The 15,874-nt window shown below is 23.6% G+C and overlaps 1 protein-coding gene across 1 annotated transcript; it reads right to left on the bottom strand.

Annotated features, from left to right (window-relative positions):
* Positions 1–8,763: 8,763 nt before the first annotated feature.
* On the bottom strand, positions 8,764–15,094 carry LOC145829910 (uncharacterized). Its single transcript, XM_082937783.1, has 6 exons — positions 14,997–15,094; positions 13,494–13,678; positions 12,855–12,973; positions 10,921–11,013; positions 10,510–10,631; positions 8,764–9,505 (listed from the first exon to the last, which is right to left on the bottom strand). The coding sequence occupies exons 1-6, from the start codon at positions 15,075–15,077 to the stop codon at positions 9,428–9,430; spliced, it is 678 nt and encodes a 225-aa protein (XP_082793909.1). The 5' UTR covers positions 15,078–15,094; the 3' UTR covers positions 8,764–9,427.
* Between the last annotated feature and the right edge of the window lie 780 nt (positions 15,095–15,874).

Raw genomic sequence — 15,874 nt, 5'->3', positions numbered from 1 at the left:
AATTGCTGCCTAGTGAATTTTTACACACATTACAAAGAGTTATTTAAAATATAAACACTAAAAAGGTTTAAAACTAACATTTGTTTTTTTTTTTGATTAACGTTTTTATTTCTATTTCAAGTTTCAAGTTTTGAGCGATTAAAAAAATTTCATTTTTGCTCATAATAAATATTTGCTTTGGTTTTTTGAATGATATCATGACATATTGATGTAAATAAATATTTATGTTTAAGTTTTTTTTTTTTTGATAAAGTAACAAACAGAAATTTTAAAGAATAGAATAGTATGGCTCAAAGCTAGGATGACATAATAATTTATACTTGTTTGTTAACTAAATATAAATGTGGAAATTAAACTTTAGAAAAGTAAACATTTTTAATATAAATAAAAATCTTTTTCAACTTAAAGAAAAATGAGTTTTTTCAGAAATAATTAAACTTTGGACACTTATACGTGTTTTTGGAATGTTTTTGTTTTCATTTGTTTTGAAGCGATAATAAAGTTTTTAAAATTGTTTTTATTTTCATGTTTTTATATAAATTGATAAACAACTACCAAGGGACCTTATAAAAACAGTGTTACTGTATAAAAGTAGTAATGTGCTAATTTTTAAAACTTAAATGTTTTAAAGTCTCTTTGTTTTATTTATGTAAAAAACTTGTTCGTTGATATTTTAAAGTACATTATGCTTTAAAGTTTTACACTTTTTCAAAATTCACAAAGTACATTTAGTTTCATAATCAAACAATCTTTTACAATTTTATTTAGTAACAAATTAGGGTAGAGTACTTTTTATTAATTTTAAATATCTTAAGTTTTTATGATAGACGAAATTTCCTTTTTTGTTATATAGTTAGAGTACATACTTACTTTATAAATAGTGTAAACGTGAAATGAAAAGAAAACTAGAAAAAGTTGGAAACTTTGTGTTTATTATAAGGGTAATCAATGCAAGAATGTTACTAATTTTTACTTGGAAATTTAGTCGACTGAAAGTAGCATGGTACATCTAATTCATTCTAAGTACTAATTCCTAAGTGTTGACCAGGGGTCAGTAGCCTTAAGTCTTCCGCGGACTGTGTTTGTTTAAAATAGCTGTAGTGATCAACAAAATATACTACTTTAGGCCAAAAAAGCTATAAATCATACAATAATAAAGCACTATTAAATTAATTGCCTATCTGTAATATTTTACCACAAAAACTTTGTTATTGTTATAAAAATTGTTTTATTAGCTGAAAAGGCTGCGTTTGACCGTAATTTTTCGACCTTTGTTTTTGATTTTTTTAATTAAAATATTTTTTTTTTAGCTAGCAAAACTTTCTATAAACTTAAAAAACACCTATTTATACTACCAAAGTTGTTCAAAAATAAGCTAATTACTAAAAACGTAAATGTGTATTTATATTATACACTGCAAAATAAGACAGAAATGACATTACCTAAACTATTTGAATAAGCTGTGCAGTTCATGAATTAAGAAATAAGATTTAAATGCCTTGAACTTTGTAAGTGAGAACTACGCTTCAAATTGACTTAAACATGTTGAAGTAAAAACAAAAGTTGAATGAAGTTCAACTTCAATTAATCCATAACTTTTGTCTGTATAGCAAGAATTATTAAAAAAGTTAAACATTATAAATGCAAAAGTTTTATTTTCATTATGACTTAAGATTGTTTGTTTCAGTTATCCTTGCAATGCCAAAAGAATAAATGATGGATAGAAGTTTTACTTAACTAAAAACTACCTCAAGCTTAGTGTACTTTGATGGAAAGTAAATAATAATAAAATTTGATTATAATTTTTTTTTCAAATATTTTAGAGTACGATTTACCAAAGTGGACAATATCAACCCCTTAGGGAAAATTTTGGCTATTAGGGGCAATGACCAGTAAGACTTAGAAAATGTAAATTGGTAAATTTTAAGGTAAGTTAGCAATATCTTGTTAAAAAGGGAGATACATTTTTAAGTTTAGTTTTTGGTTTGGTAAAATTATGAAAATGAGTTTGAACTTAAAATAAAAGTTATAGAAATAATAATAATAAATATCTTTTCTTGTTAAACATTTGATAATGTTTAAGTTATTATGTTTTCAAAAGTAAAGCGTAGTTTAATTATTTTAAAACTGAAGAACTAAAAGTTTTGTCCTTGAAAAAAAAGAAAAAAATTGTTTAATCTTTATTTATCAAAAAGTGTATTTGGTTATTTAATTTAAATAAAAGTGTCCTTGTTTGTTTTAACCTTATTGTTTTGTAATTTAAAATGTTTATTTTTGCGTTAATTACTATTTTACATTAATTTAGAGTTATTGTTGATTGTTTTTTTTTACAACTATCTAATTAATCACTTAAGTAGTTTTCTTTTTTTTTAGTTAAAAAACTATTGTTTTATGTTAAATGTGTGCAGTAAGTTTCTGAAGAGTTGCAGTGAAAATATATTAAAACTGAAGATTTGCAGTGAAAAAAGTTGGATTGTTACTTGTATAGGTAAACAAACTATAGTAGGCTTGTTTTCGTGATAGTAGAAAATTTTGTTAAAATCAGTTAACTTGTTTAAAAAGGTAAGAACAAAAAACATTATTTTTCTCTAGAAAAAAGTTTCATACAACAAACTGAGTTAGTCATAAAAAACTTTTCAACTTTATAAAAATTTAAATATATACATTGGATACAACTAAGCGGAAGGCTTGGTGCATAAAGCTTCAAGCCCACACGTATAACGTAGTGTCTGCTTTATAAAATGATTATTTACTTTGCTTATAAAGTATAGCGTACTATATACCAGTGGTCTTCAAGGTAGTCGAAACCTGTCCACACTAAACTGCAACTTAAGTTGTATTTTAGTTATTTTTTAATTTGCTTTGTTTTTTGTTTTTAAAAAATTACACAACGAGAAAAAAAGGTTACGTAGCGTTTTTTCTTTTTAATAAATTGTTTGTAGAGTACAAAAGAAGAATTTGTAGATAAAACTACCACCCGAAAGTTTTATTTTCAAAGTTTGGTCCGCGACTACCAAATGCCTGCCAACCCCTGAATTATTTAATGCATGTTTATCAGAAATGATAGTTTTTTATTCTGTAATTACATAGATTAGTACTGTAGTAAAACTTGTGAAAATTTAAGAAAAGTGCACAAAAACTATATGAAATAATTAAATTTATTAAAAAAAGTTTCTAATATAAACTAGTTATGACGTAAACCTGAGGCAGTTAGAGCCTGTTACTTTTTGTTATAATAAATTGTTTTGTTTAGATTATAACTTTTGAATTGATAGTTGGACGAAAAGAACTTCAAATTAGTAAAACGTCAAGAATAATAATTTTTACCAAGTTCAACATAAAGATGTGGAAAAAACTAAACGAAGTAAGTACTTTGGATTATTTATACTAGTTTAAATGCTTCTTTTATATATATTTTTGTTTACATTCAATAAATATTAAAAAAAAAAGATTTTAGCTTGAACAAAGCAAGTTTTAGTCCTGCTTTGTACACCCTACCTCTCCAAACAGATTCAATTTGAGTTTTTAAAGCCTCTATTTAACAATAAAAATATCTAAAATAAAATTGTGAAAGTGAAATAAAAAAGAGTAGGAAAGTTATTTGCGACAAATTAAGGTTGAAAAGTCATATAATAAAGATTGAAAACTTTAATAAAGGTGTTTACCAAATGCTTTTAATAAGTTTAAATTATGTTACTATCATGTATAATTACAAAAAAAAAGGTTAAAGTTGACTTAGCATCATAAAGTTTAACAAAATTAGTTTATTTGCTTTTAGTTTTTGTGCTTAACTTTTCTAAAGTCTAGAAAGTTTTAGTTTATATAAACTACATAACTTAAAGCTTAATTACATAATTTTGTAGTAAAGTTAATTTAAACGTGTGTTAAAGAAAAAAAAATCTAGTGTGTTACGTAACATTTTCACGTAAAAAGGTCTAACGAGAGAACTATAAATTAGTAGACTTAATTATGTAGTATAAAAAAAAATCAGTTGTAATAGTTAATAAACAATAAGCTTTTTCAAAATTAATAAACAACTTAAAACCTTGATTTTTATAACTTTGATTGTTTTTATAATATTATTAATTACTTTTAGGTTAACTTTAACAAAATAAATCTAGTTATCATTTAGTTTACAGTAAGTTCTTATGTAAAAGTAACTAATCATTAATTTTCTTACAAATCATGCCTACCAAAATAAAAATAATTAAATTAACGAAATTTTTAAGACATACAAAATTAATTTCTAGTTTGTTCCGGTATTCTAAAATTTTATTGAGGACAAAAAAACATCTTTAAAAAAATTAACAAAATAAAAGATAAAAAAATTAAACTTTTATAAGTATATAAAAGATAAAACCTCACTTCTTTAAAGTACACTTTAAACAAATTGATTATTTTAACAATTGCTCCTTGTTTATATTTCAAACAAGCCATTTTTGCAACTGTAGTTATTATTGTTTTACTGAAAAATTCTTTTTGTGTTAATTTGTATTACAATCTTTAAATTAGCATATATATAAAACTATTCAAGACAATTAAATCATAAAGCTAGTTAATGTTTAAAGGTAAAATGTTATCTAAGTCTATAAATTTTCATAACACTATTAATATATTTCTTCTTTTAATTGTTATCGAGTTTTTGTAGAAAGTCATTCGGTTATAAATATTTTTATTCACTTACTTACAAAGTTATAGTGTTAAAGAGATATGTAAAGATTTATAGAAAACTGTAAGCTCTTACTTCGTAAAAGTTACTAAAACGTTGAAGTAGAATTATTAATGAGTAAATAGAAGTTTAAAGAAAGTTAATCAAAAAGAAAATAAACGGAGATAGAACTCATTAAGTTGAAATTAAACTCTGATACTTTTCTACTTTTCTAATTACAGAATACTTTTTTAATAATAAAATTACTACCCAAAGTAAATTTTTTAAACCAAAAATGTGAGAAAACTACAGAAAATATAGAATGCATAAACAGATATAAGACATATGTTAAAAATAAAAGTTAATTTCAACTAAATACAGATTCTGTGTTGATATGAATATTTTTAGATTCTGATCAAGATTCTGATCAAACATTTGAACTATCTTTAATGTACATTTGGAGTAAAAATAGAATTTTTAAATGCTTGGAAACTCAAAATCTACAATCGAATGGATTCTAGTTAAGAATAAAGTAAAAAGGTTAAATATTAAATAGTTGTTAAAGCATTAAAGTATGTTAAATACTGTGAAAAAAATTCGAAAAACCAAATCTAAAGCCTGTTTATGAAAACAAAAACAATTAATTATGAAAGACAAACATTTTACAAAAAAGCCGAAATAGAGTCAGGTATTGTGTTGCATATTGAAAAGTTTTTTTGTGATAATAATTATAATTAAAGTAAGTTCGAAAGAAAAAATTAAAGATTAAAAGCCGATAAATTATATTTTATCAACCGTGTAACTTTAAAATAATCTTAACTATGTAATGATATGATCAGGTAAAATCTGTATGTTCTGATTTAACCTGACCATATCATGCTTACCATTTAAAAAAAATTAAGTTTATAAAATTTTTTTTAAATTGCAATACTACAAAAACAATTTAAAGAATACAAAATTTATGCTTATTATAAATATATTAAATAAAGAAAAATCAAAATTGTTTACAAAAGAATGATGAACCACAATTTTTGAGAACCCAAAGCAAGGTTATTTTTTTTTATTTATACTAATTAATTTTTTGGTTTATTTTTAAAATATTTCAAACAAACAACTTTTTGATGATTAAGCCCTTGTTTTTGCTAAAAGTTGGTTTTGTATCAACAATCGTTAAACCTTCCTTTCAGGTTAAATCTAATTGTCGATTTTAAGCATCATAGGTTGTAAAAAAAAAATTAATTCTGAGTTTTTAAGACTTTTGGATCAAAGAGCATATTCATTTTAAAATTTAGATGAACCTTCCTTAAACTTCGATCTTAAATTTCAAGGTCGAAGTTCTACAAACTGTAAAAACTATCCAAACTTTAAACTTCAATTATTTTCATAAAAAAATTTGGGAATTTTTGTTTATAAGATATCGAAATTTTTCTTGCTGTTTATTAGTTTATCAAAGAAAAATATGTATGTCAGGTATGATAAATTATTATACTAACCATTGATGAGTGGCCGATAAAACAACTTTTTACTAACAATCTAAATAACTTTACAGTAACCTCTCGCATCTTTACGCACCCGTGACGTAACGCACTCTCGTTTAGTTACGCATTTTAGAATTCTAAAAAATTCAAAAAATTAAAATTTTAACCTTTTTTAATATTGCACAAAATAGCTTTATTGTATCTTTTTAATTTAATATATGTTTTTAAATGCTAACTCACTTCTCTATTTTTTTAGACTTTGTAAACTTATGTACGTTAAATAATTGATAAACATTTAGTTATATCTCAGTATATCAGAAATTTTGTTAATACACACTTTGAATTCTGTTTATAACGACGTTACAAACTAATTACAAAAGGTTAAACTTTGAGGTTCTCTTTATTGGTTGAGTTGTTTTTATGATTTTATTTACGCAAAATTTTAAAGACTATCATTTTGATAAACCCTTACTTAAGCAAAAATTCGTGCATCCCTAAATAAGTTTTGAGCACTCTAAAAATTCTCGAATCCCAAAATAATTTTCGTGTACACTAGTGTGTACGAGTGCACACTGTGAAGACCACTGCTATGTGACATCTTTAAATAAAATAACATATGGTTCATAAGTTTTATTGAAATTATTCGTTTTTGGTTTTTTAAATACTATTATTTTTCAAGTACCGATAGTTTTTGCTAGATGTACCGATGAAAATTTTTCTAATTCTCTGAAATTTTATTTTTACTTAAAACACTACTGCAGTAGCAACTAAGTTAAAATAAAAACTTAGTTAAAATATTTTTTTTGTTAACCTAAGCTCTAAATTACTTTCCATTACTAAAAATACGACTTTTAAAATTTAAGAAACCTATAAAGCTAAAGTTATTGTTTAAGATCTAAATTGATACTAATGTGTTATTTAACTAAAGTATTAGTTATTACTTTATCTAAGAGATAACAAATTAGTCTTAACGAAATAGGAAATATTTAAGGATTTGTGTTTAATCGTACATACTCTTTATTTTTGTGTACTTAACTATATATCAACTATTTTAATTATTTCATTAATAGATTATTTTTATAAATAAGTATTTGATTCTTTCAAAATTATCGAAAAATAACAAAAAAGTAATAATTGAACAAGCATAATTGTTTATAAAATATTCTAAAGTTATTTTTCATAATATATTTTTTGGTCTACAACTCCTAAAAAAATCAAAAAAACAAACAAACTCTAACATGATGTATTTATAATTTTTTTTTGTTCAAATAAGATAAGATATCTAACAATTAAATCAAATAAATAAGCTAATAAAATTTTTAGTTTGTTTTTAATTGAAAACACCAATATCATTAAAAAAACACTATAGTCGAGTTCTATGTACTTGTATAAGTACCTTTTGTACATGTCGTTTGAAAATTCATATTTTACCAACTCAAGTATTTTAAAAATTAAATGTATTATTAATGCTTTTGTAATTTTTTCAGATTTTTTAAACGACTATAAATATACAAAATTCAGACAAGACAACCTATATGCTTTATTTTACAAAGTGTTTAGTACTATAATAAATCACTTTTGCAATACTTTACAACCCCTAAATAAAACAAATAAACAGTATTCTTTCGGAACAAACTAAAATTAAAAGTTGAAATTAACTAAAAATTAAAGTTGGTTTCATTAAAGTATTAGATACAGACATAATTGTGCGTTAGAAGTTTTTTTTTTAATGTACCTGAAATATAGTTACTAAAACATCTAGGTACATGTGAATTGATTAAGAACTAACTCAAAAATTTCAATCTAGTTATTTTTAAGAGTAAGGTTAAATTAAGAATCTTTTACACAAACTCTTAAATAATTGTAACTGTTTTATCTAATCTGATTTGCTAGAAGTTTTAAACTTGTTCTTTGACGTAAAAGACGCTGTTTGTTGATTTTTTGCAACGGGAACTTGAGTACATTTCTATTTTGTTTATGAACTAACTTGTTTAGCTTGCATTGTAGTGGGCAGGTTTTAAGTTAGATTTTTATATATAGATTCGTATTCATGTGCTCAAAATTTTAAGTTAAACTTATAAAGAAATACATTAATTTAATTTTTTAAAAGACATTGAAACAAAATTGTAAACCTTCTTTAATTAATCTTCGTTCAATGAAATCAATGGATAAATAACCATAAACTTATACATATTTTCAAGAATATATTTAAGATGTATTTAAGAGATGTTTGTAAAAGAATTTTAATATAAAATGTTGTAAAAACCATAACAACAAAAATAAACTTAAATATTTATTGTGATAGATTCGCAAATAAGTTTTTTTTAACAATAGTAGTTTCAAATAAAACTTATATAAAGTTAGCAGTTGTAAAACCTAAAAGTTATACGTTTTTGCATTGTGTTTGTCAAAACTAAACGTATGACGACTAAAATGTAAGAAGAAAAAAACAATTGCAGCTGTTACACTTACAAAAAGACAAGTTATGGTATTTCTGCTAGCTCTTACATAATTAATAAAAAAAAAGTTTGGTTTTATAAATTATCTTATCTAAGTTGAAATAAATGAAAAAAGTAAGAATGTTTTTACAATTAAAATCATTTAATATTAAACATATACTTTAGTTGTATGGGAAATAAACGCTACTAATTAAAAATTCAGAGATGTAGATACTGTTCCAAAAAATGTTTACTTAAAAAAAAAGTTAAAACTAAGCTTTCAAGAAAAATGGTAATCTAGTTTTAGAAAAACAAATCTTTCGTAATACTTAACAGCAATTTGTGATCATACCACTTGGATTATGAGAGCACAAGTTTTCGAGTAAACTGATACCTAGGTTTGTTCTTATTGAAATTTCGTTTGTAACGGAAGAAACTTGCAGTCGTCAATTTACAAACAGTAACTATATTCTAGAACGAAACTACCGTTTGCTGGTATGATAAGTCAAGTCAGCCTAGTCTGATCGCCTTGCAACGTTTAATACATTATCTACTGGGAAGACATTTGGTACGCTCATTGTATAACATTTAAAGGCTAAACTGGACCTAAAACTACTCTTTTAATCGCTGTTATTTTTATGATAATAAAGTTGTATCGAAACTACTTAAATTGAAATAAAATAAAAACAAAAGTTATGGTAAAAAAAAGAGTCTAATATATTTTCGCCAGTTAATTGAAAATACGCAAATATTAATATTTATGTCTATGTTATTGTCTAAAAATAAAGTTTCATACTAAAGTGTATAATGTTTTATCAACCAAATAGTATCCAAATGTGATTACGATGTTTTCCGATGACTTTTCAACTTTGTTCATCACTACGTGTGAAGGATGTTGGAGTTCTTATTATGAAACTAAACTTTGGTACTCCAATAAACCTCTGTTAATTCAATGAAATGGTTTTTTAATAAACTTAAATATATATTTTTTTAATCTTAAAAAAAAATAATACTAAATAACTAGCACTCTTTTTTATTAAAAAATGTATAAAATCTACATTACTAAGCTACCAGTTTAAAATTCCATCAATTTTTCTTAATCTGTATCAATGTAGGAAATACTAGTTGTTTTAATTTTTGTCCTTTGTCGTTGTATGTTGTTATATATTTTTAAATCTTTTTAACTGTAGTATTGGAAAGTTTTTAGTTCAGTTATGCTAGTTCTTAAAATTATTCAGTAAGGTTTATAAAATAAACAGTTTTGCAGTAATGATGATATATTTATTTGTTTTTGTGCTGAATTCTATATTTTTTTAGTACCTTGCAATTTAGTTAGCATTTAAAGGTTAGTTGTACGTTTTAGCTTGTTGTTTTTTAACATATAGAAAATAGGTAAAACATAGATTCTCATAAAAAATAAAATAAAAACGAAAAATAATAATATTTCAAAAACGAAAAAATTACGGATATACACTCTTGTTATAACAATAAAACAAGAGTCTCATAAACTAATCGATTAACTTTAATACTTAATTAAATGGATATCATAGTACAGTTGCATACATAAGTAAAATGAACTTAATTATCTTAGATAGATAATTAATTAAATCGAACTAGTTTTTAATTTTTACAAAGTTCAAGTTATTTAAAAATTTGTACAAAACTTTTATTGGCTGTTTAACAATTTAACTACCAAGTCAAACTAGAATTTAAATTTTCTAAAATTTATTTGTATTTTTTAAGGCAACGAAATAAATCTAACTAACTTTAAATTAAAAAGTATATAATTGTTTTGAATTTGAACTTGACTATAACTCCTAAATTGGTATAAATAATTTTGAAAACAATCATCTTGTTATTTATAGACCGGAATTAAACAATTAAATTTTTTGGTTAGTTACAGAAATTTATATAGTAATGCTAAAAAGTTTTAGCTATAACTAACTCTGAAAAGGTAACTGTCACTAATTTTTGATGAACTTTGCCCAATTTTTTTTCGAAGTTCTTTTGTTAGCGTAATTTGTTGCCAGTTTCTTATTATATTTTCATGCGAACTTTTGTCGTTGGCTATGATTAGTATAGAAAAATAACAAAAAAATTTAGAAAAACTTGAGCTTGTGGTATAAAGTACTAAAAAACTATAATACTTATAACATTAGGCTTATTAAAATGTAAAATAGCTTTAACTTAATTGAAAAGTTTTTATAGACCATAGTATATACTAAATTACGCGGCAAAAGGTTTAAAAATACTGTGTAAATACTTTAATAAAAATTACATTTCTACTTTTCTCTATACAAGTTTAACTGATGAAGACATATTAAATAACGTTAAAATCATGTAGAAAATTTACGACCTTCAATGAGTGTTAAATTACAACCACCTCCTTCATACGCGTCAGCTGAGTCATACTTTCCTCCGCCGGTCTTTGATATGAGTCTGTATCCTCCTTCATTAATGATAAAATTTTGTGTTAGGTTAACATAGAAATAAAACGTTGTTTTTATTAACAAAAATTTACACAACTAGTATAAATAGTCGTTGAAAAACTTTTAAATCGAGCAAAAGTTGTAACTTTTTTTTTGTTTTACCTGCAAAGAAATTTTTGAAGAATTATTTTAAATTTAACTATCGTTTTTTAGGTGATAAAACAAAGTAAACTAAATTTTCAAAGGGTTTGATATATTATAGAGTGAATTATTTGTCAAGGTAATTTGAACATATTCGACAATTTTAGAACTTAATTAAAATTATATTTACACTTTAGAGTTATCTTTCCTATTAACAACCCAGTTGAAGTGTGTTGATTCGTTGACACACAGAAACATATGTTGGTAGAATAAAGGAAGATTACTGTATAATTTGTTTTTATTTATATTCCAGTGAAGTTACTTTACTAGGATCTTTTGTTAGCAAACAATTAAAACTATATTTTGAACAGTTATTTATACTTTATGATTTTATTTTTTCTACAATTGGTAAATTTTAACACAGCCGCAACAATAGCTATTTTTATGTCATTACTTAACAAAAATACTTGCCTTGAAAACAAAATTAAAACTATTTTTGTATAACTTTATTTTTGTTATTGTTCTTTTTTCTATTGATAAGAAAACACTTTTAGGAAGTAAAAGTACGGGCTTAACAAAGTAACAGTTTTGTTGCTACTAAGTACAAAGAAATTTTCCCAAACATTTTTAACAATTGTTTCAAATTTTTTTCGGTATGTATACATTAGTAAAGATATTAAAATTACATACTTTATTTATTTAATTTTAGTAAATAATAACTAGAATTGTTTAACTTCTTTATTAGTTTTTGTTTTTTTGAACAGGTTTAATACAAAATAGATTATAATCATAAACTTCGTAATGATTTGAAACATTAGAAATACTTTGAAACCTTATTTCGTTGTTTTTTAGAATTAAATTGTACAAAGTTTGAACATTTGAAGATTATATATTTAAACAACACTATTTAGGGCATATTTTTTTTACAAAATGTTTTCATTTTCAAAATTTTAAACTTAGCTAACATATATATTGTTAACTGAACGATAATAAAAGCACTCAAATAATTGCTTCTAGGACCTGATGTACGAAAATCCTTTCGGTCATCGAGTAATACACCATTTAAATACCTTTTAATGTCTTGTCAAGGACTAACATTTTATTTTCCCGTGTTATTAAATTCTTAAACTATTTTATAAGACATTTGGGTATTAGTTCAGAGAGTTCATCATGTTTAATTAAAAATAATTATTTTCTCACAGTTTTTGATCAACCGTTGTTTTTTTTATCTCATTCTAATTTAGTAACAAAAATTTATATGAAAGAATTTTTTAAAATTTTGACTATAAATGTGTTATTTTTAAATTTTTCATTTTTTTTATAAGTACTAATATAATTTTTAAATACCAATACAGTAGGATGCTTGCCTTTAATGCAATAAACATTTACTAAACTTTGAAGTCATTGCTTTAGAAATGAAGGAGAAGATAGGTTTTGAATAAATTGAATAAAAAAAGTTGCTGTTTATACGTTTAAAACTTTAAGTTTTTACAAAACTGGTATATCTCAAAACTAAATTAAAAATTATTGTTAAATAATATCTGAATTTTAGTTAAAGTTTTATATAAAAGTAAACTTTAATTAATAATCTAAGTTTTTATCTATAGAATAATTTATAATTAACAAACATAAGGATAGATGTTACTATACTTTTATGATAAGGATAGCTGTAAGAATAAATTCACAACATAAAGCTAAGAAACTAAAAAAATATAATTACCTGGGATCGTTTTTATTTCTTTCGGTATGTTTTTTAGTTCTTGAGTCCATCTAGCATCTGGTCTACCAAAAGCTACAGTATCATCAGATGAAAAAACAGCAAAATTAACCCATGGAAAGCTTTAAAAACATGAACTAAGACTGAGAGTAAGTAACATGTTAATACACTTTAATTACTTAACTTAGTAGAAATAAACAACAGTTTTATATACATATTTTTTAAGTAAATACTAGATATCTAGCTCAATAGGTTTTTACAATGTGTAAAACATTAAATATTTTGTTTAATACAAAGCTTTGATATTTTTAATTTACATTTAGTTAGTTTTGGACTCTTTTAACTCTTGTTTCTAAACATTACTTATGCATAGTTTCATTACAGACTTAGAAAATTTAACATTTTTTGTAATTATCAACATAATCTAAATATCAAGTCTAATTATCATATTAACATATAAAGTAAACAATTTCATGTTAAATAAAATCAAAAATTACTAATGAAATTTTTCTTTATTTTTTTCTTATTAAACTGAAACTTATTTTACCATTTATTTATAACTTTTTTCACAGCATCAGAATACATTCAACCAAACTCCTATTTTGTAGCAGCTACTAATAAAATATTTCCATTTGTAAATACCTGCTCATTGGACTACGGTGGAGGTGCGTTTCAAAAAGCTTTTCTTTTTCCACTGTCCGTACATATTGAGCTTTTTCAAACCAAAATTGCCTAAATATGTCGTCTGGTGGTTGTTTTTCGAAATTAAAAAGGTTAAAATAGAAATATCTCTCATCGATTAAGGGGAACTCTGGTTCACGGGTAGCCTATTTTTAATACTTTATTTATAACAAAAAATTTTATGTGAGCGAGTAAAAAAGTTTTTCATAACAATAAAACTGCAAACTTCCCTACGATAGAAATCAAGGGAAAAAATTTACCTACCTACTCTTTTAGTCTTGATTTAATAGCAGTAAAGAAAAACAGTGTTACTAATACTATTTTACATTTTATTTTAACTACAACTTTACTAAACTTTTTTAACACAAAATGTGAATTGTCTTATTTTCAATCATAATCATACAAGAACACAAAGCAAGCATATATTTATTTCTTTACCTTATCAACCTAACCAAAAAAGTAACTACCATTTTAGTTTACTTTTGACACGTTCATTCCTAACGTATATCAAACAAACTTAAAAATCAAGAGTCAGAGTTTAAGCTCTAACTTTTAGGTGAAATGGGTGAACGATAAGGGTCTAAGGCTGTAAAACTAAAATACAAAATAATTTTTAGCTAAGTCAGGTTAGGAATGATAAATAAATAAAAATATCCAATGAGGTACTAAAAGTTCAATAAAATGGTTTTATTAAAAAGTTTTAAAAATATATTAAAAATTTAAAAACTTTTATATACAATCAATTTAAAACATTAAAGTATATATATATCAAGGCTATATAACTAGAAGTCTGAGCAAGTTTTAAAGTGTTTTTGACTATCTCTTTTTAAAAGTTTTACTAAAGAAATAAATCTGGGTCAATCTTTTATAATTTATTATACTGTATATTTTAATTAGTTTATTTAGCTTTAAAAAATGTAAAATTAATTTACTTATAACGTATCCATCATATCTTATTCGATTATTTGATACAGTATTTTGTTTTTGATCATTTATTGTATAACTAGTTAAAAATATACCATTACTTGATTTTAAAACAGCTGGAAATTAGCTGGTTTGATTTTAAACTCTTTTAAATATAAAAAAGTAGGCTGTATAAGTTTGTTCCAAAATAAACATTTTAGCTTTATTAAATAAATGTATACAGTTTGATTTTATAACTATTTAAAGCACTATTGGAAGTCATTTTCTTATTTAGCTCAACAAATTTTCCAATTAAAAAGCAATTAAAGTACTTAAATAAAAAGCTTATTGTAATAATAAAACATTTTAATGCATTCATTGAATTCACATTTCTAAAACAACGTATTGCTTTTAAATTCTTCAAAAGTGTTATTTTAATTAAAACTTTTTTTGCAATACTTTAAAAACTTATTCAAAAAAAGAACTTAGTAGTGTACAGAAAAATAATCAAACTTTTAAACCAACAATAAAAAAAAGCTTTGAAGAAGAAGCAATAACTACCTTTAAATCAAATGTTTTCGATTTTTGCTTTTCTATAAAGTTTAAACAAAGAATTAACAGTAAAAGTAGAATGTTTTTCATTACCGTTTCTTAATATAACCTTATTGATTTACAAAAGTTATTTAAAAATGTTATTACCACAGATGTACTAATTTAATTAGCCTAAAGGCAGAAAAAAAAGCTCTGTGTTCAATCTTAATTTAACATAATTAACATTTTAAACATTAGAATTAACTCTTCAAAGTAGGAGTTAATAGTTTCTTTAGAGTTTTATTAATTTACATATCCAAAGTTAAATAAACTAAAACTTAAACTAACAGTTACATTCTTACTTCAGTCAGAAAACCACTTAAAATTTTTGTAAATTTCCTGGACAAGGCGTTAAAAGGTATCCAAGACGTGTGCGACTCGATAACAAAAAGGTTCATCATGCACCAGGTCCTAGGACCAAATATTTTGAGCTTCTTTTTTTGTCTTTCAAGAAATTAATGATAATAATAATAGAATTGTTTATTGAAAATTATTTTATAAAAAACATATTTTTAGTTTTATAAATCAAGTAGACTTTAAAAAGCTATATGCAGACAAAAAAAAAAAAAAACTAAATAAATAAAAAAGTTAAAGATAAATATTAATTCCGAATATCTTAAGATTTAAATAACATATTTCAAAAATAGTTAAACAAAAGTTTTGTCGATTTAATTTAGAGATGCATTTTCAGGGTTGCCACTCGGTCAGTAAATCAGGAAAAGTCAGGAAAAATTTAAAAAAAAGACAAAAGTCAGGTAAAAATAGGGGGTTTTGAAAAAAGTCAGGAAATTTTATAAAATTAAAAAAAAAATCAGATTTGTCAGTTTAAATTTACAAAATTCCTTGTT

This window comes from Thalia democratica, chromosome 2 (assembly GCF_965202585.1).
Source record: "Thalia democratica chromosome 2, ktThaDemo2.hap1.1, whole genome shotgun sequence".
NCBI classification, from domain to species: Eukaryota; Metazoa; Chordata; class Thaliacea; order Salpida; family Salpidae; genus Thalia; species Thalia democratica.
Note: the sequence above shows the minus strand (reverse complement) of the source record. Positions and strands in the feature narration are given on the sequence as shown.